Source organism: Lycium barbarum, chromosome 9, assembly GCF_019175385.1.
Source record: "Lycium barbarum isolate Lr01 chromosome 9, ASM1917538v2, whole genome shotgun sequence".
NCBI classification, from domain to species: Eukaryota; Viridiplantae; Streptophyta; class Magnoliopsida; order Solanales; family Solanaceae; genus Lycium; species Lycium barbarum.
The window spans coordinates 103,948,553-103,972,623 of NC_083345.1; the positions used below are offsets into that span (position 1 = coordinate 103,948,553).

A 24,071-nucleotide genomic window follows, 5' to 3' on the forward strand; every position below is an offset into this window, starting at 1 on the left:
GTGACATGATACTTGACAAATATGTTTTTTTGCATACAAATAATTTATTTGTGGCGTCCTATTTAATGTAGTTATATATTTATGATTCTTTTTATTTTTTAATAGGTAAAAGTACTTAATTGTCATTGTTTGTTACTTATATTTATTTACATTATAGTGTTTGCATATAATAAAGAAGTAAAAAAACAAGTAGAAGTTATATAGTACAAAACAAGTAATGAACGGAAATTGACTAGTCAAAAATGCCAAAACCTAGTCCTAATGCCTCCAGCCGCCACAGCCCTCCACATTTCCTTCCTCTTTTTGCCAATTCCACCAAACACAAATCTTTATTACTCCATATCAAAAGATTATAAGGGGTTCTTTGGTATTATGCAATGGAGATGGCTAATCGATTTTTTTAATTACACAATGGAAGGGCAAAAATGTTGTATATATTTTAAGGGATGGTTCTTCTTGTATTACATCTACATCAACAAGATCTTCATAGCTGGTCTGTTATAAATTTCGAGCACTTTTTTTTTTTGTATTTGAATCTCATTCTTTTTCTTGCGGATTTCACTCTTTGTCACTATATTTTTTGGTTACTTTTTTTCGTTCCTCTTTATTGTTTTTAAGGTACACTTCAACTTCCATTTGTAACTTATGTTGGACTCAGTAGAAGCATTTTTATTCCTCTTCTTAGTTAAAGAGAAAAAGTTTGAATCTTTATGTTCATTTGTTAGCTTTGGTATATTAATAATATTTTATTCATTTTTGATTGAAGCTTTTGATATGTGATTCAGGAGATGCTTTTGATGGAATTAATCTTGCTCTTTTTTTAAGGTTGGTGGTTATTGATTTTCCTACTTAATATTTGTAGTTTGTTGAGTTGAATGAACTCACTTGCTATTTCTTAGGGATGTTGTTGCTCATGTTAATATATTTATGTTTCACTTTATCCATCTATAAATCATTCATGAAACAATAATGTAGAAATATGCTTCTTTCTTAATTGAGGTTTTGTTAGAAGAAACTCTTAGTGTAAAAGAATGAAATGTATATGAAATAATTGGAGTTTTGATATCCCTTTTAAGATTTCTTAGAGTTTCTTTATGAAGATATGTAAAGATTTTTCATGAGAATTTAATCGATAAATTTCTCATAATATATGATCAACTGTTAGATATATTTATATAGCCATTCGTTATATTTCTGATGTTTTTGCTTTATCAAAATTAACAAGCAAATTTATGAAATTACTAGAGCAGCAATGACAAACTGGAGCGGATATTGATCAAATTAAGATACAATTAGAGGTTATGTAGGAGGAGAGAAATCAGAAGATCGTGCAGGTTCGAGTCTCAAGCAAGATAATGCTATTGTAATCGGTGGCATAGATGAATTGTATATAGTGAATGCTTGAAATTTAGATATGTAACAACGTGTAACTTGAGACCTATTTTGGAATCCAAAATTTTTGTTTCTTATAGAAGAATTATTCTGATTAACAATGCTTTGTGGCATACTTTTCAATATGTAGCGATGAAATTTTAGAATTCAAGCTAATTGTATATATAATTGCCAAAAACAAGGTTACACATTTCACTTCTCGTAGCAAACGAAGAAAACTTTTAGCTATAATTTTATATATTTTATAGCTAAAAGAATCCATTGTTAGTTATGTACAAAACTATTTGTAGCAAATAATTTAATTCATGGCTATAGATTTTTAAACTCGTAGCTAAATGTAATTTTGTTGCCACGAGATTGAACTATAAAAATAGTCACCAAATTTGTATTTTTGTGGCAAATAAATTAAACTTTTTGCTACCAAAAAAACGTTGTAGCTACAATATAAAGATTGCTACAAGTTTTATTTGTCGTGGCAAATGAATAAAATTATTTGCTATAAATATATTTTTCGTGGCAAGAACATTTTACCGTCACAGCTACAACACAAAAGAATTCGTAGCAATAAGTATTAGTCCCTAGCCACGGATCATGTAAAGTTTGTAGCTAACTTTTAGCTACGCTACATATTGCTACGGATGCTACGGAAAGAAATATTGTAGCCAAAGTGTTTAGCCACGGAAATTTTCATATTTAGTTACAATGTATTTCGTAGCTATATATGCATTTTGTTGTAGATATGAAAAATTATAAACTAAAAAGAGTAAAACTAACCAAAAACACAACTAACACTTTATTCTAAATTATGACTTCAGACCTACATAAAAAATAAAAATAAAAAGGAAGAAGAGGAAACTTTATGTCAAGAGATATTAGAATGAAAGGAACGATAAATGGAAGAGAAGGAAAAATGTTATGCAATATGAATAAGATGCTTAAGTATTTATAGTAACTAATGCAATTGGTAACTAATGAGTAATACAAATGAAAAGAGTAACGTATATTGATTTAATTATAATAGAATTAAGTGCATTAATTGTAATAAAAGCATATTAAAACTTGGACGCATGATCTTCTATTTCAACGTGAAGAATAGATAACTTCAAGAAAAATAAGAGAGTTTTTTTTTTTTTTTTTTTTTTTTTTTGTGGTTAAGATGAAAAACTAAATATCATAGCCTATGTTCTGTTGATTATACGTTTCAAACAAAAGTAAGCGCAATTTTTTTATTTGGACTTTTGGCTTTGTAAAGCAAAATTCGATGAGACTTAAATGCTTCTACAACTACTGGTATTATAAATAACATGAGGGAGTCGAGTGGTTTTATTCTTTTGAGCAACGTACATTATGTAACTGCCATGGATAATAAAAGCCTTGTAAAAAACAAATCAGCTAATATTCTGAGGAAATATAAGAGAAAAATGTCAAAAAATTGACAAAAAAAAAAAGATAAAAAGGAATGCTAGTCGTGTCACATCACCTTGTCTATGCCTAGCTTTATATTATATATAGATTTGGATTGTACAGCTAAGAATGTGGCTGAATTCTGCGCCATCTATCGTAGCCTGTTATTCCCTCTGGTTCAAAATAATTGATGTTTTAGGCTAGAACATATGGATTAAGAATTCACTTCTAAAAATTAAAAAAGGTTTTGACTACATACCCTCAATTAAGACTTGCTTTTCTTTTGAAGTTGACATAATTATCATGGGGATATGAGAATATGGCAAGAGCAAATTTGAGAAAAAAAAAATAACTTAATTTTGTGAAACATCAATTATTTTTTACCAGCTTTTAGAGGCTATAACATCAATTATTGTGAATTGAAGGGAGTATTTATTACACTCTAGGTATTTTTACACTATACAACAGCCTAACAAAACCCACAACAATTAATAACTGTAATATTTAATTATTATTATTGTTGTTTTTACAAATTTTAGTAGTATAATCTTCGTATACACAGTGTGTATACGTTATACTCTGATCATACACTTGTTATTTACAGAATATACACTACGCTGGTTACAAACGGTAACGACTAATTAGGCAGATGAAATTTCTTTTAGCCGCATGGCTAAAAATATTAAGATCCCAGCTAGTATTTTACAGGCTTTAAATTTTTACCCTTGATAATTTTGGTAGCATAGAGGTGAAGTAGGCAGTATGCAGATTGTAGCGTGACTTGAGGATGGGACTCTGTCCAACTCAAGATATTAAGCTGTACCCAACGTTCACTTTGGTAAATAAAATCCTTTACTTACCATAAAAAATATATATATTAAGATCCCTCATTAGGGGTGTCAAATTTAGCCCAAAAGGTGATGGCCCGCCCAATCCGCCCAAAATTTTATGGGTTGGGTTCAAGATAATTTCATATTGGGCTGATTTTAGCCCAACCCAACATATCCCATTTTAAAGTGATCTCCATCTTAGCCCAATACTAGCCCAATTCTAGCCCATTTTTAAGATTTACTTAAATTTGGATTTATTGCTTGAGATTTACTTTTTTTTTTTTTTTTTTTTTTTTTTTTTTTTTATGTATACACTTTTCTTGTATCATGTATCTTACAAGTTTGTGGTATGTTTAATATGAAGGGAAATATTTTCACGAAAATATGCTTAATATGATAGGAAATATTTTTCACGAAAAATGTTTTTCTCTAAAATATTTACCACGAAAAATGTTTTCCTCAAAACTATTTTTCACAAAAAATCCGCCAAAATAATTTTCAAAAAAACATATTTTTCGCGAAAAATATTTTTCTAAAAAATAGACCCCTTCAAAAAAACTGGGTAAAGTTGGGCGGGTCATGACCCAGCCCATTTTTAGCCCAATTCAGCCCAACCCATTTCAGCCCAAGTAACTTTTGGGCCAATGTTAGCCCAACCCATTTATTACCTCAGCCCATTTTGATTGGGCCAATTTCAGCCTAGCCCGCCCATTTGACACCCCTATCCCTCATATTACCTTGTCTATTAGTGTAGAAAATATTAGACATTCATGTCACTTATCAGATTTAAACTTTCAAATTTCAGTGTGAATTCATTCCAACCTGCACAATTCAGTGTGAATTCATTCCAACCTGCACAATTTTCATCATCCTTCTGTATAAAACGATTCGAATCAGAAATTCATAAATATAATTAACTGAGGCATGTCCCATATAGAAGTGATTGACCTGTCTCCGCCATACATTAACATTTGTGAATTTTGGGTTTGCACGCCCGTCATCGCCTTCAATCAACCATACAACCATACATAGGGGACTCAGAATTTCAACTTTATCAGTTCTGAATTTTAAACGACTTCAAATGAAAATAATTGAACTCCAAATTTAATATCTATACATATTTACTGAAGTTTAATATAAAATTACAGTTTAAGAAAAATTACTAAATTTGATTGAACCCATATCGGGACCAGGACCTGTGCCCCTACAGCTATGCCATAGCAAGTTGCATGTGCAACAAATTAAGTGTTATATTGTGGGTCTTCAAGGGTCATCTAATATCTAATATGAAGAGGCACTTTCACATGGTCCACACTTTTTCTATTTTCTTCTCTTCGAGTATAGTCATTTTCTTGTCGCATAAATATCTTTTCACTAAATTGGATCAGACGTCTAAGTTAGAGAGTGTATATAAATAGTCCAAACGCATCGAAAGCACCAATAACAACATGTGCTTGTCAGATTTATGATGGACGCGTTCGATTTTATTTTTATTCAACGATTTCAATTGCATCGTAAAAACATTGTCAAATCATTAAGGAATAATGTGGTAAATTCTCTTGGACAGAAAGAAAAAATATGTAACAAATGTTTCAACACGTTGAGCTCAAATTATTCTTCAGATAGTATATATGAATATAGAAAATCGTTTGTGCTACTTCGTAACTACCAATTAAAAGGGGAAAATCGTTCCTAATTACCATTTTTAGTTGTTTCAATAAAATCTCAACACTCTATCTACAAGATTAGAAATAAAACTGTGTAGATTCAAATGTTCAGTATACTTGAGACTAAAAATATATAAAAATTGTTTAGAATATGTAGTGGTATATTTTGTAGCAAATTTATAAAAGATTTTCCCTATTTAGATTGAGTGAATTTAGAATCACAATTGAGAACAAGAGAGGGTACTGAAACATTTAAAACAGAAGCATGGGTCGAAAAGAGGAATAAAAATTTCATGATACAAAAATTTTTGCAGGGGAAGGTGAATGTTTTAACAAATAAAGTGATGAAATGGTGATAATTCAAAGGGAGAAACAGATATTATCTTTCTAATTAAACAACAAAGCTAATGTCCGAATCTTCAGATAAATAGAGGAATAATGCATATAGTTCAAATATAAGAAAGTTCGATTTTTAACACAACGTTAAAGGAGAAAAATGGTGGTGAACATTGAATATATATTAGCGACTACGAGCTTACTAGAGGAATTAACAATGCATAGTTAAGAAAGAAAGTGATAATGAGGTGGCACGCTTTTGTTGGTGAAAAATAAAGATTGATTAATGGCTTAAAAAGGAACTTTAGGTTTTGAGGGGCCGTTTGGTTGGTGAGATAAGAATAATAATTCCGAGATAACATGTGGGATTGTTTTATCTTGTGTTTGGTTACTGTTATTAATTAGTTCAAGATTATTTTATCCCACCATTTGTACTAAACTCGTAGGATTAGTTATTCCATATGAAAGATGAGATAAGTAACCTCATGGGATATCCCAACCCATGGTATATTCTTTTGTAACACCTCGTACCTTCAAACTGAAATCTATTCATGATTCAGGGGTTTAGAAAATCAAGATGGGGAGTGTAAGGATTAAAATCCGTTTCAGTTCTGTGACCAACGTTTTACGCCAGGATTATACGGAACGTAAAAATGGTTTACGGGCCGTAAATTGTACCGTAATTGGACCTCCAGAAATCTAGCTCACTGTTAACAACTTACTGTGGCGATTTACGACCGTGTAAGTTTTACGGGCCCTACTTTGGGCCATAAAATATTTTATGGTCCGTTTTTTGTATCATAAATGTGGAGGAGGAAATCGGGCTACTGGAATCGATTTACGATCACTTTTACGGACCTGATGAGCCGCAGAATTACGGTACATTCGATACGTGTTCCTTAGGCATTTGTGACTCCTCAAGCACTCTTGGTTTTACTTTTAGCATGTTTTTGTCACTGTGTAGGGAAAACTATTTGGAAAGCATAGCGGAGCAAAATGAGGCAAAATAGGCCAAGGACACACCTTGCACAACGTGTGAACCACATGTCATGCCTGTGGATCCACAATTGCACCGCATAGTATGACAGGCCACTGAAGAAGAGAGATGAAAGGTTGCGCGATTTGCGAGACCAACATGCGACTCGCATGTTAAACTTGCGATACTACAGTGTTAACGCAAACCTTGTCCTAAATCTGGGAAGCCTGAAGTCAAGAGCACAACATGCGGCTGCTGAGCATGCTTCGCATATCGCATGATTGTCTTGCGACACAACATGCGAGACGCATGTTGCGTCTGCAGGGTTATTTTTGTCTAAACTTTATGCACGTTTTTGGAGGATATAAATGCTTCCTAAGGTTCTGAAAAAGACATTCTCTGCACTTATTATTGTCTTTTTCTGAAGGAGACATTTATTATTGGTTGTTGAAGCTTTAAAGAGGAATCTTGCAATTTATTTTGTGGCTTTTCTTCCAAAAAGCTTTGTAAGCATTATGGCTACATTATTTCTCTTTGTCTTTTACCTAATACAAATGTTTAGCTAAATCCATTAGCTAAGGTTGTGGGACCAAATGTGTTAGTTGTGTGATTGAGTTTCATATTTATACCTCATTCATATGTTAATCGTGCATTCTATCAACTCTTCATACTTTAACGTCTCTTGATGATTGCAAACATCATTTGTGCCTAAGTACTTTCACTTTGCTTGAGAAAGAAGGTGGAAGTTAGGAAAAGGGTTAGATAGCAAGGATTTGGGTCATTAAACCAATCCAATAGCCTGAGCTAGAGATAAGATGGCTAACTTATAGTATATTGTGTGTTTACTCTGTCCACATTCTAAGGCTTGAGAAAGCTTAGTAATGATATTTATCAATTTGGTCGAAAGACTTTTGATAAAATTAAGTAATCCATCGTTAATCGCATCTAGACATTTAAAGAGGTTGAATTGATACCCATTCGCATTACTTTCCATTGGAACCGCAACCTTAGTCCCTTTCTCCAATAGTTTACATCTTATAACAACACCTTTTAGTTATTAGTAAACAAACATCAAATCAATTACTATTATATCCCCCTCGCCCTTGAAATATAGACTTATAGTCGAGCGTTACACTTGATAAGCATATTTCTTCATTGTATTCTCTGTGGGATTCGACTCCAACCTCGTTGGGTTATATATTTGATAACGACCGCTTACTCCTGATATTTAAGGCGTAATTTGGGTGTATCAGGACCATGCAGCCGCAATTCAGCCCCCGCCTCTAATTAGAAACTTGAGTTTCCATGTGACCAGCACAATGCTACACCTGCTCAACACTAAGGGCCTGTTTGGTGGTCTACCCAAAGATGACCCGAATAGGCACCTTAGGAACTTTCTTGGGGTTTGTTCTACCAATGTGCATCCGGGCGTCTCAATTGAAGCAGTCAATCTATGACTCTTCCCGTACTCCCTAACGGGGGAAGCTACGGCTTGGTTAGATGATCTCTCGTCCGGATCCATCACTATTTGGGAGGAATTGACCGAAGTATTCCTCAAGAAGTTCTTCCCTCCATCGTGGATGTTACAACTCCGTGACGAAATCAACAACTTTCGCCAACTTTCTGATGAGGCTCTCCATGAAACTTGGATTCGTCTTAAAAAGAAAGTGAAAATCTATCCCAAGCAGGGGTTGCCCGATAGTGTTCTTGCACAAACATTTTATAGGTCTTTAGACTCGGTCAACAAATCAGTGACGAACAACATCGCAGAGGGGTCTATTATGGAATATTCTTATGCCACCGTTTGTGAATTGTTGGATAAATTGACCGAGACTAATGAAGCATGGCACACTAGGGATTCGGAAGTAGGTGGAGGAAGTTCCTCCAAAAATGTGCTCACTCGTGAGATGATTAAGAAGGAGGAAGAGAGAGATGAATCCATGGCCAAACTTGTCACCCAAATGGATCTTCTTACAAATAATGTCATGGGTGGCGGAAGTGAAAACTACACACTTAGATATACAATACAAAGCAAGAGATTGAAGAAATGAATTAAAGGTTTAAGAAATGCTCAACCAAATCTTCAAATCTTCAACCCCAAAGTGTGGTGTAGATGAACCCTAGCCTCCAAGCTTGCAAAATGGCAAAAGATGATAATGTTTTGCCCTATCCTCTCTTTTGTAGCTCCCCCCAATTTTTCCAAGTCCAAAAAATGTCAAAATCTGCCCCTATATTTCTGTTTTTGCAATTCTGCCCGTTTTTGCAAAACTGTCCACTTTTGACAGTTTTGCAAATCTGTCCCGTTTTTGCAAAACTGTCCAGTTTTGACAGTTTTGCAAAATGGTCCAGTTTGGCCTCTTTTTGACTTTCTTTTCACTTGGTTTCTTCCGATCACTCATTTCAGCTACTTGGCTTGTTTTGCTCTATTTTGTTCCATTTTGGTCCATTTTGATCCATTTTGCTCTTTTATGCTCTCCGGGCATCTTTTCCTACAAAACAACATAAAAACACAAAAAGTAACAACAAAAGTGCTTAAAGAGTCGCAAAAACTTAAGGAATTAGCATCGAATATCGCGTAATTTCACGAGTCATCAGGAAGCAAAAAGGTGAATGCGGTAGAATCTTGTGAAGGGGGTTCTCCGGATGAGCAATGTTTCCAAATGTATGATGAGGAGGCAAGTTATGTCAACAATATAAGGAAGGGTTCCCGTCCTAACTACCAAAGGTTCGAGTCAAGGAACTTGGCAGTAAGGTCAGGGGAATCAAGGTTGGAACAAAGATCAAGGTCACTCTAATTGGAGAGATAATCGTGACAACAATCAAGGGGGTTACAACAACAACTACAACAATCATCGGAGCTCAAATCCGTATGTCCCTCCAAAGGGTAATCTACCAAGCTCTAGTCAACCGCCCACTAGCGATCCTGCTAGTTCAAAAATTGAAGATATGTTGTCAAGGGTGTTGAAGAAAGTGGAATCCACCGATACCTTTTGCAAGGAGACTAGAGATAAGGTTAAATCAATGGGGAAAGTTGTGAGTTCACACTCCACCTCCATTAAACAATTGGAGTCTCAACTTAGCCAAATCTCGGCTATCCTCAACCAAAGGCAAAAAAGCTCACTCCCTAGTGATACAGGTGCAAATCCAAGGAATGACGGTGATCATAAATGCAATGCAATTACTACTAGGAGTGGCGAGACAATTGGGGAAGAGGCGTTGGTGAAAGAGGATGTGTTGGGTGACGATGAGAAAATGGTTGAAGAACCCGTGGTTGTTGAGGAAGAAGTGATTCCAAAGAATACGCGGGCTAGTATTGAAAAGCCCATTGTTGTCGAGGACCCTCCAGAAATTAATGATGCTTCAAAAAGCAAGGAAGCGGTAGAAGAGGTACCAAGGGCTTCACTGCCCGTTATGAAGCCTCCTCCTCCTTTTCCCCAACGATTGGCAAAGAAAGCGGATGATGGAAAATTCCTCAAGTTCATCGAACGATTAAAGGGGCTCTTAATAAATATTCCATTAGTTGAGGCACTTGAGCAAATACCCGCCTATGCAAAGTTCATGAAAGATCTTGTGACCAAAAGAAGGAGTCCTGGCCTTGAAACATTGGGGGCCACTCATCATTGTAGTGCAATCGTTACCAAAGCTTTGGTACAAAAAAAAAAGACCCCGGAGCGTTTACAATTCCGTGCACAATCGGTAAATACAAGTTTGCAAAAGTTTTATGTGATCTTGGAGCAAGCATCAATTTGATGCCGCTATCTATATTCAACAAGTTGGGATTGGGAACTCCCCGTCCCACCACGATGAGATTACTTATGGCGGATAGGACCGTAAAGAGGTCCATTGGTATTCCTTATGATGTGCTTGTGAGAGTGGATCGATTTATTTTTCCGGCCGATTTTGTGATCTTGGATTGCGAAGTTGACTTTGAAGTTCCCATAATCTTGGGAAGACCATTCTTAGCTATGGGGCATTCCCTCGTGTATGTGGAGAGAGGTGATTTAAAATTTAAGATGAATAACGAAGAGATCACTTTCCATATTTGCAAGTCAATGAAACAACCGGTGGATATGAGTGTTGTGTCGGTTATTGATACAATTGATGAAGCAATGGAGACAACCACAGAACATGAGCATATAGGTGATATGTTAGTGGCGGTGATAATGAACTATGAAGGGGACAATGAAGAAGAGTTTGAGGAGACGGTCAATGCATTGATTGGAATGGGGTCTTACCACCTCAATCCAAAGAAACTTGATCTTGATTTGGAAAATCGAGAAACTCCTCCCGCAAAGCCTTCCATTATTGAGCCTCTTACTTTGAAACTCAAACCTCTTCCTTCACATTTGAGGTAAAAGTTTCTTGGACCCAACAACACATTGCCCGTAATAATATCCGCCCGGTTGACGGAGGAACAAAGAGAGAGGTTGATGGTGATCTTGAGAAGATACAAAAAAGCTATTGGGTGGAGTATTGCGGATATCCAAGGGATTCCGCCCGGTATTTGTACTCATAAAATTCAACTTGATGAAGAATGTGAGCCAAGCGTTGAACATCAAAGGAGGTTAAATCCTCCTATGTAAGAGGTTGTAAAGGTTGAGATCATCAAGTGGTTAGATGCTGGTGTTGTGTACCTCATATCGGATAGTTCTTAGGTGAGTCCGGTTCAATGCATGCCCAAAAAGGGTGGAATCACCGTGGTTGCAAATGCTAAAAATGAGTTGATCCCCACTTGCAAGGTCACCGGATGGCGGGTTTGCATGGATTATCGAAAGTTGAATAACTGGACCAAAAATGACCACTTCCCAATGCCATTCATGGATCAAATGCTTGATAGGCTTACGGGAAGGGATTATTATTGTTTCCTTGATGGGTATTCTGGGTACAACCAAATCACCATTGCCCCCGAGGATCAAGAGAAAACCACTTTCACTTGTCCTTATGGGACCTTTGCTTTCAAGAGAATGCCCTTTGGGCTATGTAAGGCACCCGCAACATTTCAACGTTGCATGATGTCTATTTTCTCTGACATGGTTGAGGAGTCCATTGAAATCTTCATGGATGACTTTTCCGTGGTGGGGGACTCCTTTGGTGAATGCTTGGATAATCTTGCCCAAGTATTGAAACGATGTGAAGAGACAAATTTGGTTCTAAATTGGGAGAAGTGTTTCTTCATGGTTAGAGAAGGCATTTTCTTAGGACACAAGATTTCGGAAAAGGGGCTTGAGGTTGATCAAGCTAAAATTGAAGTTATTGTTAAGCTTCCTCCCCCAATCTCCGTCAAAGGTGTTTGTAGCTTCCTTAGGCATGCCGGGTTTTATAGAAGATTCATCAAGGATTTCTCGAAAATAGCCAACCCTCTATGCAAATTGTTGGAGAAGGAGTCAAAGTTTGTATTTGATGGTGCTTGTTTGAAGGCATTTGAGGGCTTGAAAGAGAGACTCACCTCGACTCCTATCATCATTGCCCCGGATTGGTCCCACCCCTTTGAGTTGATGTGTGATACAAGTGGATTTTCCATGGGGGTTGTTCTTGGCCAAAAGCGTGATAAGATCTTCCTCCCAATTTACTATGCACGCAAGACTCTGAACGGTGCCCAAATGAATTACACTGTCACCGAGCAAGAGTTGCTTGCTACTGTGTTTGCTTTTGAGAAGTTTCGGGCTTATTTGTTGGGAACCCATGTGATTGTTCACACTGATCATGCAACTCTACGTTACCTCATGACAAATATAGATGCAAAATCGAGGTTGATACGTTGGGTCCTTCTCTTGCAAGAGTTCGACTTTGAAGTAAAAAATAGAAAGGGTTGCGAGAATCAAGTGGCGAACCACTTGTCTCGCCTTGAAGAGGGTGGGCACCCATTAGATGGCCTAGAAATCAATGAGTCATTCCCGGATGAGTAAGTAATGCGGGGTCACATGACATGATACCTTGGTATGTCGATTTTGCTAACTTTCATGCAATTGACATTATGCCTGATGATTTGAACTTCCATCAAAAGAAGAAATTCTTGAGTGATGTGCGGAAATATTATTGGGATGAGCCATATCTATTTGGGGTTTGTGCCGACAACATAATAAGGAGGTGCATTCCCGAAGTGGAGATGACTCCTATCATTGAGGCTTGTCATTCATCACCTGTTGGGGGGCATCACAGTAGCTCAAGAACAGCGGCTAAGGTTCTTCAAAGTGGCTTTTACCGGCCAACAATCTATCAAGATGCCCATGACTTTGTAAATACATGTGATCAATGTCAAAGGCATGGTGGCATATCAAGAAGGCATGAGCTACCAATAACACTGATCCTTGAAGTTGAATTGTTCGATGTTTGGGGCATTGATTTTATGGGCCCATTTGTAAGTTCTTACACTAACAAGTACATTCTTGTGGCTTTTGACTATGTGTCCAAATGGGTGGAAGCCATCACACTCCCTAACAATGAAGGAAGAAGTGTCACTGCATTCTTGAAGCGGCATATTTTCTCAAGGTTTGGGACTCCAAGAGCAATCATTAATGACGGGGGCTCTCATTTTTGCAATCGGTTATTCAAGACTCTTCTTGAGAATTATGGAGTCAAGCATAAAGTTTCCACCCCGTATCATCCCCAAACAAGTGGTCAAGTTGAAGTTTCAAATTGGGAGATCAAGAGCATACTTTCCAAAACAGTGAATGCTAACCGGACCGATTGGTCAAAGAAATTGCATGATGCTCTATGGGCGTACCGAACAGCTTACAAGACACCAATTGGCATGTCTCAATATCAATTGGTGTTTGGTAAAGCTTGTTATCTTCCGGTGGAACTCGAACATAAAACATTGTGGGCCTTGAAAGAGTTGAATCTAGAATGGGTGATGCCTCAAACTTGAGGTTGGAACAACTTAATTAGCTTGATGAATTTCTATTTAGAGCATATGTTAGCTCTTCACTCTACAAGGCCCGCATGAAACACTTCCATGATAAGAAGATCTTGCAAAGAGAATTTAGCCCCGGGGATCACGTATTGTTGTTCAATTCAAGGCTCCGGTTGTTTCCGGGGAAATTGAAATCCAAATGGTCCTGGCCTTTTGAAGTAACACAAGTGTTCCCGCATGGAGCGATTGAAATTGCTTATCCAAATGGAGATCGTATCAAAGTGAACGGGCAGCGGGTTAAACAATACTTGGGCCTCCCAAATGAGTTGGAGACAAAGAGTATTGAGGAGATTTACCTCAATGAACTATGAAAGAAAAGTAACAACATCGTGCCACGACGTAAAATCAAGCGCTTCTTGGGAGGCAACCCAAGTTGTTATTTCGTTGTTTTGTTTTGTGCATATGTTTTGTTATGTGCGTGTTTTGTTGTTTCAGTGTTTGGGAGAAAGCTGGAGTTGTATAAGGAATGACCAAGAGAATATGCCTAAGTGTTGGGAGGGTGAAAAGAGTCAAGGATTTAAAAACGACTTGAGCACACTATGCAATATCACTGCAGCTTCGCATGTTCAACCTGCGAAGCCGCATGTGAAGTCGCAAGTGTTGCCACCAGAGTAAGGAACTGGCCACACGCTGACAAGGTTTGCGTTTGTACTACAGTCACGCATACATGAAATGCGTGACGCATCATGTGCCGCAAAGTGTGCCACAGGTAAGTGAGACACGGGTCAACTGACCCGACCCGACCCGACCCGATGGCCTTCTTTTAAAAGAAATAACTCCCATGGCCATCCAATCAATTTCAAATTTCTTCCTTAAACCGTTCCATCTCCTCTCTTCTCTCTTCCATCTACTACTTTTGTCTTTCCACAACTGCAAATCATCCTTGTTGTGTGTTCCCAAAGATTTTCTGTAGAACAAGGCTTTCATTTCTTCATTCTCTGTGGAATTCAGGTATACACTCTTTTACTCTTGTAGTAGATGGTAAGAAGATGGGTTACCATCTCACACTTCCTGTTAATTGGTTATTAATTCTAAGTACACCCTGATGATCCTGTGAAATCATTGATTGGAGGTTGTGTATAAAAAAAATATTTTAGATACATATTTAGTGTTGCTACCCACGAATGATTGTTGTGCTCTCTTACTTGCTTGGTAGGTGTTATGGGGAATTCTGAGTACCGAGTGTGTCTTAATTGTCACTTGGGTTGTTGTTACCTACTTCATGCTCGATGAAATTCCCCAAAGACCCTATTTGCTTAAGAAATAATTGACTTGTTCCATGTTGTTCTTTCCGCTTGAATTCCTCGCTTTTCCCAATGATAGACGGTGTGACGACCCTCTTAAGAGAACAAGTCCTGTGAATGGGTGTGTAGAACAAATCCTGTGAATGGGTGTGAACCAGAGGGAATAACAGTGGGTGTCACACTTTGCGTCACAACACGCGACTCGCATGTCAAACATGCTAAGTCACAGTTGTTACGCAAAGTGTGACAGGAGATTCATAAGATTGAGACTTTGTTGTACAACATGTGACTCGCATGTCAAACATGCGGAGTCCCAGTTGTACCGCAAAGTGTGACAGAACTGCTTGTTACGTTTTCATTCCATTGTCACCTTTTGCGACATTACCTGCGAGATGCAAGTCATGTATTGCGTCACGCATGTTGTGCTCGCGGATGGTGTCACCAACATCAATTCATTTGCTTGGTTTTACATCCGTTTTGTTTGTATTTTGTAATTCGGGACATCATAAAGATAGTTTCCACTTGTGGTTGCAGGATGGCGAGAACCAACCGATCGAAGGACACCTCCCCGGCTGCGGATAAGCAAGCAGCCGGTTCACGTAAGCGAAAGGCTCCAATCACCGACATCCCTCAGTCTAAAGAGGGGGCGTCTACAGCATGACATCCGGTTTGCTGTTGCAGGATCCAAAGCACTATACTACTCGTGGTGCAAGGTTAAGGATGATGGTAACCTCACACGGGGTTTCCATGAGAAGAAACAGGTGAGCCGCAATGGGCTATAGGAGTCATACCCCGGATTAGTACAGAAGTTAGAAGCCCAGCGGTGGGAATCTTTCCTGAACCCTCCAGGAGAGTATTGCCAAATATTAGTCCGGGAATTCTATGCCAATTATGGGGCCTTGTTGAACAGCAAATGAGTGCGTCGTCAACCCAAAAGATCAATTGACCACATTAATTGGGTGCCAGTGAGGGGTGTTGAGGTGGACAGTTCAGCCGAGGAAATAAGTTCATACATCTGTGGGCACCGGGAAAATGAATTGAGGGGGCAATGACCACCTGCCTATTCTGAGTACACTCGACAAAACGAAGTTCCAACTGAATATCGTGAGTGGGCAGCGTCAGTGATTTCGACTGGGACACCAAACTGGATAGCTCCGGTAGTTATCATCCACAAGAGTACCCTCAACCTTCAAGCTAAGTTGTGGTTGTCCATCGTATCCTCCAGAATCCTGCCGTCCAAGAATGATACTAGGATTTCCATTTAGAAGGCAGTTCTAATCGCCTCGCTCATATCAGGGTATCCGGTGAATTTGGGGGAGATTATCTAGCAGGAGAAAAAGGAACAGACTCAACATAAAAATACATCTTTGCCCTTTCCTTGCATGATCACTGCCCTTTGTCAGAAAGTCAGGGTTGATACGCCCAAATTACACCTTTAATATCAGGAGTAAGCGGTCGTTGTCAAATATAGAACCCAACAAGGTTGGGGTCGAATCCCACAGAGAATACGATGAAGAAGAATACTTAATAAGTGTAACACCCGACTGTTAGTCTATATTTTCAGGGGAAGGGTAATATAATAAAAGTTTGATTGTAGTTAGTTCATTAAAAACTGAGAATGGTTAAAGAATGTAAACAATTGGTAAATGGGGCTAAGGTTGTGGTTCAAATGGAGAGTAATACGATTGGGTATCAATTCAACTTATTTATATGCCTAGGTGCGTTAAGCCAAGGGTTACGTGATTCTTGCCAAAAGTTTTCCAACCAAATCAGCAATTTTCATCCTAGGCTTTTCCAAGCCCTAGAATGTTTCCTTTAACAGAACTCCCATGTAGCCTCAACTAGCTTTCCTATTCCTAGCTCAAGCTATTAGATGGATTTAATGACCCAAATTGTTGCTATTAACTCTTTTCCTAACCTCTACTTTCTTTTCCAAGCAAAGTAATGGTATTAAGGCAAAAGTAATGTTGTACACCATCACAAGACATTAATGCTTGAAGAGCTAATAGAAAACACCACTAGCATATAAATGTAGTATGAATATGAAACCCAATCACATAACTAACACATTTGATCCCACAACCTTAGTTGGAGGATTAGCTACTAATATTCATTAAAGATAAAACAATCAAGTACAATGTATGCATAAATCTTACAGAGGTGTTGGATGGAGAAGATAACAAAAGCCAAAAGAATCTCTTAAATACTTCACCAACCAACAATAAATGAACTCTACCAGAGTTTATGCTAAAAACTGTAGAATAATTAATCCAAAACCCTAGACAATCTATTTATAGCATGTCCAAAACGGGAACAATTTCCAGAAAAAAATGCCCCTGTGCACCAGATGCGTCTCGCACATGGTGTCGCAAGTGCAACATGCGAGTCGCATGTTGCACCAAACCATCGCATGTGTGACAATCTTAATCGTCTGTTGAGCAGCATATGCGACATCTTATGCGAGTCGCATGTGCAACATGCGACTCGCATATGGTGTCGCATGTGGTGTCACACATGGTTTCTTCTTTCGCCTCTTTCTGTCAGCAGATGCTGCATCACATGCGATTCGCAGGTAGCACATGCGACTCGCATGTGATGCCATTGTTCAGTTCAGCTGACTTTTTGGTTCGTTTTCCTTCATTTTGCTTCAAGTTACTTCTGGCACATGTTATTCTGCAAATTGTCACAAAAACACGAGAAACGACATCAAAAGTACTTGGGGATGTGCAAAAGACTAAGTAGTTGGTGTCGAATATCGCGTAATTTCACGACTCATCAACACCCCCAAACTTGTACTTTTTCTTGTCCTCAAGCATTTAAAACAGAACTACAACATATGCCAATTGCTAGGTAGTACAATGATGATCGTGACCAGTCAAAACATAGTTATTCAAAATACGAGTTCCCCTCCCTCTTGTTGCGAGACGTGGTGCCTTTCCTCAAAAGGTGGGAATTAACCGACTACTGCACTTGATGACACAAGGTTACTCTATCTTTAAAAGAAACGACTTCAAATGAAGCGTCAAGAAGTAATTATTTCGTTGAGCCTAGTAATCCATATGCCCTCACAAAGAGACCAAAGAAAGTCCCACACACACATATTCACGAATAGCAACTGGGACAAAAGACGAATAAGGAGAGAACCACTCACACTCAGAAAAGAACAAGTACAAGTACAAAAAATGTGGTGCCATATGCTTGCCCTTTAAGTATTTCTCCACTAATGTAAACACACTTGTTCAAAATCAATTAGGACTTGCGGGTCATAGCTAAGGTTCGGGGTTACGGTGGGGTGAGATTTGGGTAAGAGTGACTTGACGTCTCCCTAAGCATTTTCGAGCACGCTCCCTTCACCTAATCCGTACCTTTTTCAACATTTAAGCATTATCCGCCAATTCGTGACTCCTTTTGCCAATATCGTTATTGCTTCTCTAGTTTCCTCACTTATTCCTTTCATCACAACCATTATTCACACCCTTGCTTTCACTGATAAATCTACGATTTGCATGTACATATACACATCTTTCTTTTACACAAATATCTACATTTTTTTTTTTACTAACACCCCCAAACTTATGCGTTTTCGCCTATTGTAGCGTATTCGATTTGCTTAGGGAGATAGGGTGCTGAAAAATGGGTAAACAAGGGCAAACGGAATGGGGCTTGGCGCAAGGTTGTAATGAAAGAAAAGAAAAACAAAGTTACGGCTCGAAATGGGTTAACTAGGATATCAATGCAATGGGTAGGAGTTTTTAGGTTTCGTGGCAGTCCAAAGAGAGCCTAATATCCTTTTTCAAACAAGTGTAGTTTAGTATTTCGCCTTGAGATACTTTCCAGGCAAGTTCTAGATCACAATTATGCACAAGACTAGAACAATAACCTTTCACACACATGGCACATGGATTACTTTGTTAACTTCTAACTACTTCTCAACCCATCATTCTAGACTTGCACAACATTTGTGTGTCACCAAATGAGCCATGTTAGTGTTATTCCTCCCCTCTGAGTACATATGCAAGAATTTTGGGAGGGGTGTTATCAAAATACGATGGAAAAGCGAAACAAGAAAAATTTATAAACCGATCAACCATCACTATTATACTTGGCAATGACAAAGTACAAGTGAACAAACTTAAACATGAGCTTATCCTAAAACGATAAAAACAAACATATACAATAAAAAAAAAAACATATGCTGCGTGAGCTGTCCTACCCCCAACAAAAGGAATATGCAGTGTCCCCAATGCATCAAATGTAGTACAAGGGATGAGTAACTCACGATGGACGCTTGGCGTCCGATGGTGTCTGATCAGCAGGGAGGACCTCCAACGGAGGTACTATCAATGGGAGCGTCGCGGCATCACCCTCCCTCTCGGGTGTCAATATCTCAGGTCCCACAGACGGGGGCAGTCGTGTGTCAGCAGGAGGAGCGGTGGATGAACTGGCCTCACCCGCCCTCGGGGGTTGAGAGGCCCCCCTGGATTTTCTGCTCGCCTCAAGGGACTGCTGCATGGCCACATATGTGTCTATCTCGTCTTCAGCGATACCAGAAGCTCGGGCGGAAGTACGTGCCTCCTCAACAGCTGGGTCAACCTCCAGCTCCTCATCAAACTCTTCCTCGCTTTCTTCCCCCTCTTCTTCCTCTTCTTCCTCAGTTTCTTCGTCCTCCCTAGCTGACTCCTCCACCCCTTTGTCCGAAGGCATGGCAGGCGCTGTGGGCCCAGTGGAGAATAAGGAGGCACCGGATGGTAGAATGGGCGCACTGAGCTCAATGTGATGGGCTTTCAATACCCGAATATCCTTCTTGACTTTAGCTAGGTCCGCCCGAATGGCAGGAAGACCGCCTGCACTGCCCCCCTCAATTTGTTCCAACCGACGATCAATGTGGCGAACATGCTCCTTAATTCTGTCCTGCTCTTTTCTAATATCTGTGATCGCCTGAGTGTAGGGTGCCATTGCTGCCTCAATCGCCTCCTTCACAAAATTGGGGAGCCGTTCAACTAACCAATTAACTTTAGCATCTGCTGCCCGGAGCACTCGCATACCCTCGGCAGACACTCCACGAGCTACTGTGGTGGATGGCGGAACCGTAACAGTAGGAACTGTAGTGGAAGAACTCGGAGGGTCAGACCTCGGTGCTCGAGGGGCTGTGCTAGGAGTGGTCTCCTCATCATCGGTGGCCAAATCTTCGGACTCAAGAATATGAGCATCAAGTGGTGTCCCCGAAGCTCTCGGCTCTGTGCTCACCCGCTTTCGCTTCCTAGTTCCCGGTTCCAATTTGGTGTAATCAATCATTTGATCAGCCGGTACATTCCTGTCCATCCGAGGAATATGACGAACCTCTGTCCGGCGGCATAATTCAGTAATCAAACAGGGAAAAGGGAGCGATGTGCTCTTCTGAGTGGACGAATTCTTGATGTGGTCTCGGATAATTTCCCCCACATTGACAAGATGGCCCGACATGAGCGAAGCAATGAGAATACACTTTACAATAGGTATGTTGGTGTTGTTCTTGGAAGGAATCACCCGCGATGATACGAGAGATAGCCAAAACTTTGCTTCGCGGTTGAAAGTGTTCTTCTCAATTGTGACCGATGGATCTAGCCATGGTGGAGTCCCAGAGGCAATTATTGAAGCAGCCCACTCTCGATGCTCCTCCGGGTTCTCCATCTTCAATTCATATTCCGAACTTACCGGAGGCCATCCTTCAATAGGGTCTGTTTCGCGGCGTTGCTCATATAGAATGGATGTTATGGTATCGGCAGCACAATCAATCTCTTTCCCCCGAACCGGAACCCAACACAAATGTTCCAAGTTTTTCTTTGGTTGGCGGCGCGACTTCTTCGCATTTAATGTGGCTGCATAAGCTGCGTAGAATTCCATTACTAGGGCCGGGCAGTATGTAGCGGGTTGCATGAAATAAGTCCATCTCAAGGTCTCCAGCTTGCGAATGATTCCCGGACATTGGTCGTGCAGCCCCTGTAGAGTGACTCTCTTTTCAACAATGAGGCCCCGGACTGGATTCCCATCGGGCTTAATTGTGTTCCAAGTCTTATATAGTTCCCTAGATCCAGGCACGGTAAACCGTTGCTCTATTGCTTCCCTCCGTTGACCTCTGGTTACAGCATCCTCGGGTTCAGGAGAGGAGGCCCCATGTGTCCCCTCTTCAGACTGGGGGACGGGATCAGCAGGTGCCTTGTCTTTTCGTCTTCGTGTTGCTCGTTTTCCTCCACCTTGAGGTTGATTTGAACGAGCCATCCTGCACAACATACAAAAATATACCCATTATTTATGGTGTTCCTTTAACAACGATAAAGAAACAATTTTTTTATTTTTTTTTATGGTGGCACCACATGCGAATCACTACATGCGAGTCGCATGTGTGACATGCGACTCGCATATGGTGTCGTATATGATGACAGTGAGATCACTACTTGTGAGTGTCTCACAGTCACCACATGCTGCAGCATATGCGATTCGCATGTGCAACATGCGCATCGCATATGATGCTCGCATGTGAGTCACTCGAGTTTTTTTTTTTTTTTTAACACAGATGCACACAAACAAAACAAAATATGTTTAAGTAACTTTTTCCGTTAATATCGTTTTCCCCCGTCTATCATTGGAAAAATTCTATTAAATTACTCACACACATCTATATTCGATGATTGTTCTTCACAACAGACAATGACACTTTGTAATCCAAAAGTCATCACGGGTCCTACTTCACAGGTAAGGTGCCATGGGTACTTAAGAATTCCCCATTTTGGCGAACGATCATATTTCCGCACCATTCAAGCATTCAAAGGGTCATTTAGGCATTTAATCACATGAGTTGAGAGCGAGCCTAAACTAACAATTCTTACAACAACTGGGTACTTAAGAATTCCCCAGTCATTATCTCATTCGTCATTAACAACCAATTCCTAGATGGACTACACAATCATGGGTACTCAAGAATTCCCCATTTTTCATCAATTCTTAATCAACCCACAAAATCACATAAAATAGATCTACCCGACTAACTAAATACAACGAGTGGTACGGTACTACGGCATGATAATGACATGGAATTGAGCAAGTAGTAAATACCCACTAATTACAGGAGCGAAAAGTCGACATACCTTGAAAGTTAATGAAAGTAGGAGACCTTGAAATCCTTTGTTTTCAGGGGAAAAGAAGTAAATACCAGTCAGGATTTGGGGAGGTGATTAAAGATGATTAGAGTGAAATGGAATTATGGGATGATGTAGGGGAGAAGAAGGAATAGGAGGAGAGGGAATCGTGAAGTTGTAACTGAAGATGAACGGTTACCTTATTTTATTTTAAACAAAACGTTTCCGCCGGGTCGGGTCGACCCGCGAATTTTCACCTACCTGCACAACATGCGACTCGCACATGATGTCGCATGTGTGACATGCGAGTCGCATGTCGTGACACTCCATCGCATATGATGACAGAAACTTTTGTTCTCAATGACTGAATTTTGGCATCAGATGCGAGACGCATTTGCCATGGCAGACACCACATGCGATTCGCATGTGGTGTCGCATGTGGTGTCAGTTGGCATTTTTCCAATTCTTCTTCTTTGTGCACACTTTATTCCTACACACTTGGACACACATCAAAACATCGTAAAAGAACAATAAACACATGAAAATGAAACTTGGGTTGCCTCCCAAGAAGCGCTTGATTTTACGTCGCAGCACGACGTTGATACCTGTTTAGCCCTTTTATGGCTCGTTGAGGATGAAGACCTCGATAATCTTTGCTTCATTCTGAGATCCCCAGTAATGTTTCACCCTTTGCCCATTCACTTTGATTTTATTACCACTTGGGCAAACAAGTTCAATTGCTCCAGATGGGAACACTTGCGTGATTTCAAACGGGCCAGACCATTTGGATTTCAACTTCCCGGGAAACAACCGGAGCCTGGAGTTAAACAACAATACCCGATCTCCGATGCTGAACTCTCTTTGCAAGATCTTCTTGTCATGGAAGTGTTTCATGCGGGCCTTGTAGAGTGAAGAACTCGCATATGCCTTTAGTCGAAATTCATCGAGTTCGTTCATCTGCTCCAACCTCAAGTTTGTGGCATCACCCCATTCTAGATTCAACTTTTTCAAGGCCCACAATGCCTTATGTTCGAGTTCCACTGGAAGATGACAGGCTTTTCCAAATACCAGTTGATATGGGGACATGCCAATTCGTGTCTTGTAGGCTGTTCGGTATACCTATAGGGCATCATCCAATTTCCTTGACCAATCAGTCCGGTTAGCATTCACTGTTTTGGAAAGGATGCTCTTAATTTCTCTATTTGAGACCTCAACTTGGCCACTTGTTTGGGGATTATACGGGGTGGCCACTTTATGCTTGACCCCATACTTCTCAAGAAGAGTCTTGAATAATCGATTGCAGAAATGAGAGCCCCCGTCACTAATGATTGCCCTTGGAGTTCCGAACCTTGAGAAGATAACCCTTTTCAAAAATGCAGTGACACTTCTTCCTTCATTGCTGGGGAGCGCGACGGCTTCAACCCATTTGGATACATAGTCTACTGCCACAAGAATGTACCTGTTACTGTAGGAGCTTACAAATGGACCCATAAAATCAATGCCCCATACATCGAACAATTCAACTTCGAGAATCGGTGTCATTGGTAGCTCATGCCTTCTTGATATGCCCCCATGCCTTTGACATTGATTACAAGCTTTCACAAAGTCATGAGCATCTTGATGGATTGTCGGCCAATAAAAACCACATTGAAAAACCTTAGCTGCCGTTCTTGAGCTACTATGATGTCCACCCACCGGTGATGAGTGACAAGCTTCGATGATGGGCATCATTTCTACTTCGGGTATGCACCTCTTTATGATGTTGTCGGCGCAAACCCTGAATAGATATGGCTCATCCCAATAGAATTTCCGGGCATCACTCAAAAACTTCTTCTTTTGGTGGAAGCTCAAATCCACTGGCATAATGTCGCTTGCATGGAAGTTAGCAAAATCGGCATACCAAGGGATCATGTCATGCGACCCCGCCATTACTTACTCATCCGGGAATGACTCATTGATTTCTAGGCCATCTAATGGGCGCCCACCCTCTTCAAGGCGAGACAAGTGGTTCGCCACTTGATTCTCGCAACCCTTTCTATTTTTGACTTCAAAGTCGAACTCTTGCAAGAGAAGGACCCAACGTATCAACCTCGATTTTGCAACTATATTTGTCATGAGGTAACGTAGAGTTGCATGATCAGTGTGAACAATCATATGGGTTCCCAACAAATAAGCCCGAAACTTCTCAAAAGCA

At 39.7% G+C, this 24,071-nt stretch overlaps 1 protein-coding gene across 2 annotated transcripts; it reads left to right on the forward strand.

Moving 5' to 3' along the window:
* Positions 1-210: 210 nt before the first annotated feature.
* On the forward strand, positions 211-1,574 carry LOC132611337 (uncharacterized). 2 transcript variants are annotated; one of them, XR_009571550.1, is made up of 3 exons: positions 211-493; positions 767-825; positions 1,246-1,574. XR_009571550.1 is itself a non-coding variant. In XM_060325769.1 (3 exons), the coding sequence occupies exons 1-3, from the start codon at positions 262-264 to the stop codon at positions 1,274-1,276; spliced, it is 303 nt and encodes a 100-aa protein (XP_060181752.1). In that variant the 5' UTR covers positions 214-261; the 3' UTR covers positions 1,277-1,574. The 2 variants fall into 2 exon arrangements, 1 of the variants encoding a protein (XP_060181752.1); XM_060325769.1 differs by having other exon boundaries at positions 214-493; positions 786-825.
* Positions 1,575-24,071: the final 22,497 nt, after the last annotated feature.

What these genes read in the sequence shown, in the direction of transcription:
- LOC132611337 (XM_060325769.1), top strand. Translation starts at nt 262, where the DNA reads ATGCCTCCAGCCGCCACAGCCCTCCACATTTCCTTCCTCTTTTTGCCA. An exon ending in CAACAAGATCTTCATAGCTG is followed by an intron (nt 494 to 785) that starts GTCTGTTATAAA and finishes TATGTGATTCAG; the next exon opens with GAGATGCTTTTGATGGAATT. An exon ending in AATCTTGCTCTTTTTTTAAG is followed by an intron (nt 826 to 1,245) that starts GTTGGTGGTTAT and finishes TGAAATTACTAG; the next exon opens with AGCAGCAATGACAAACTGGA.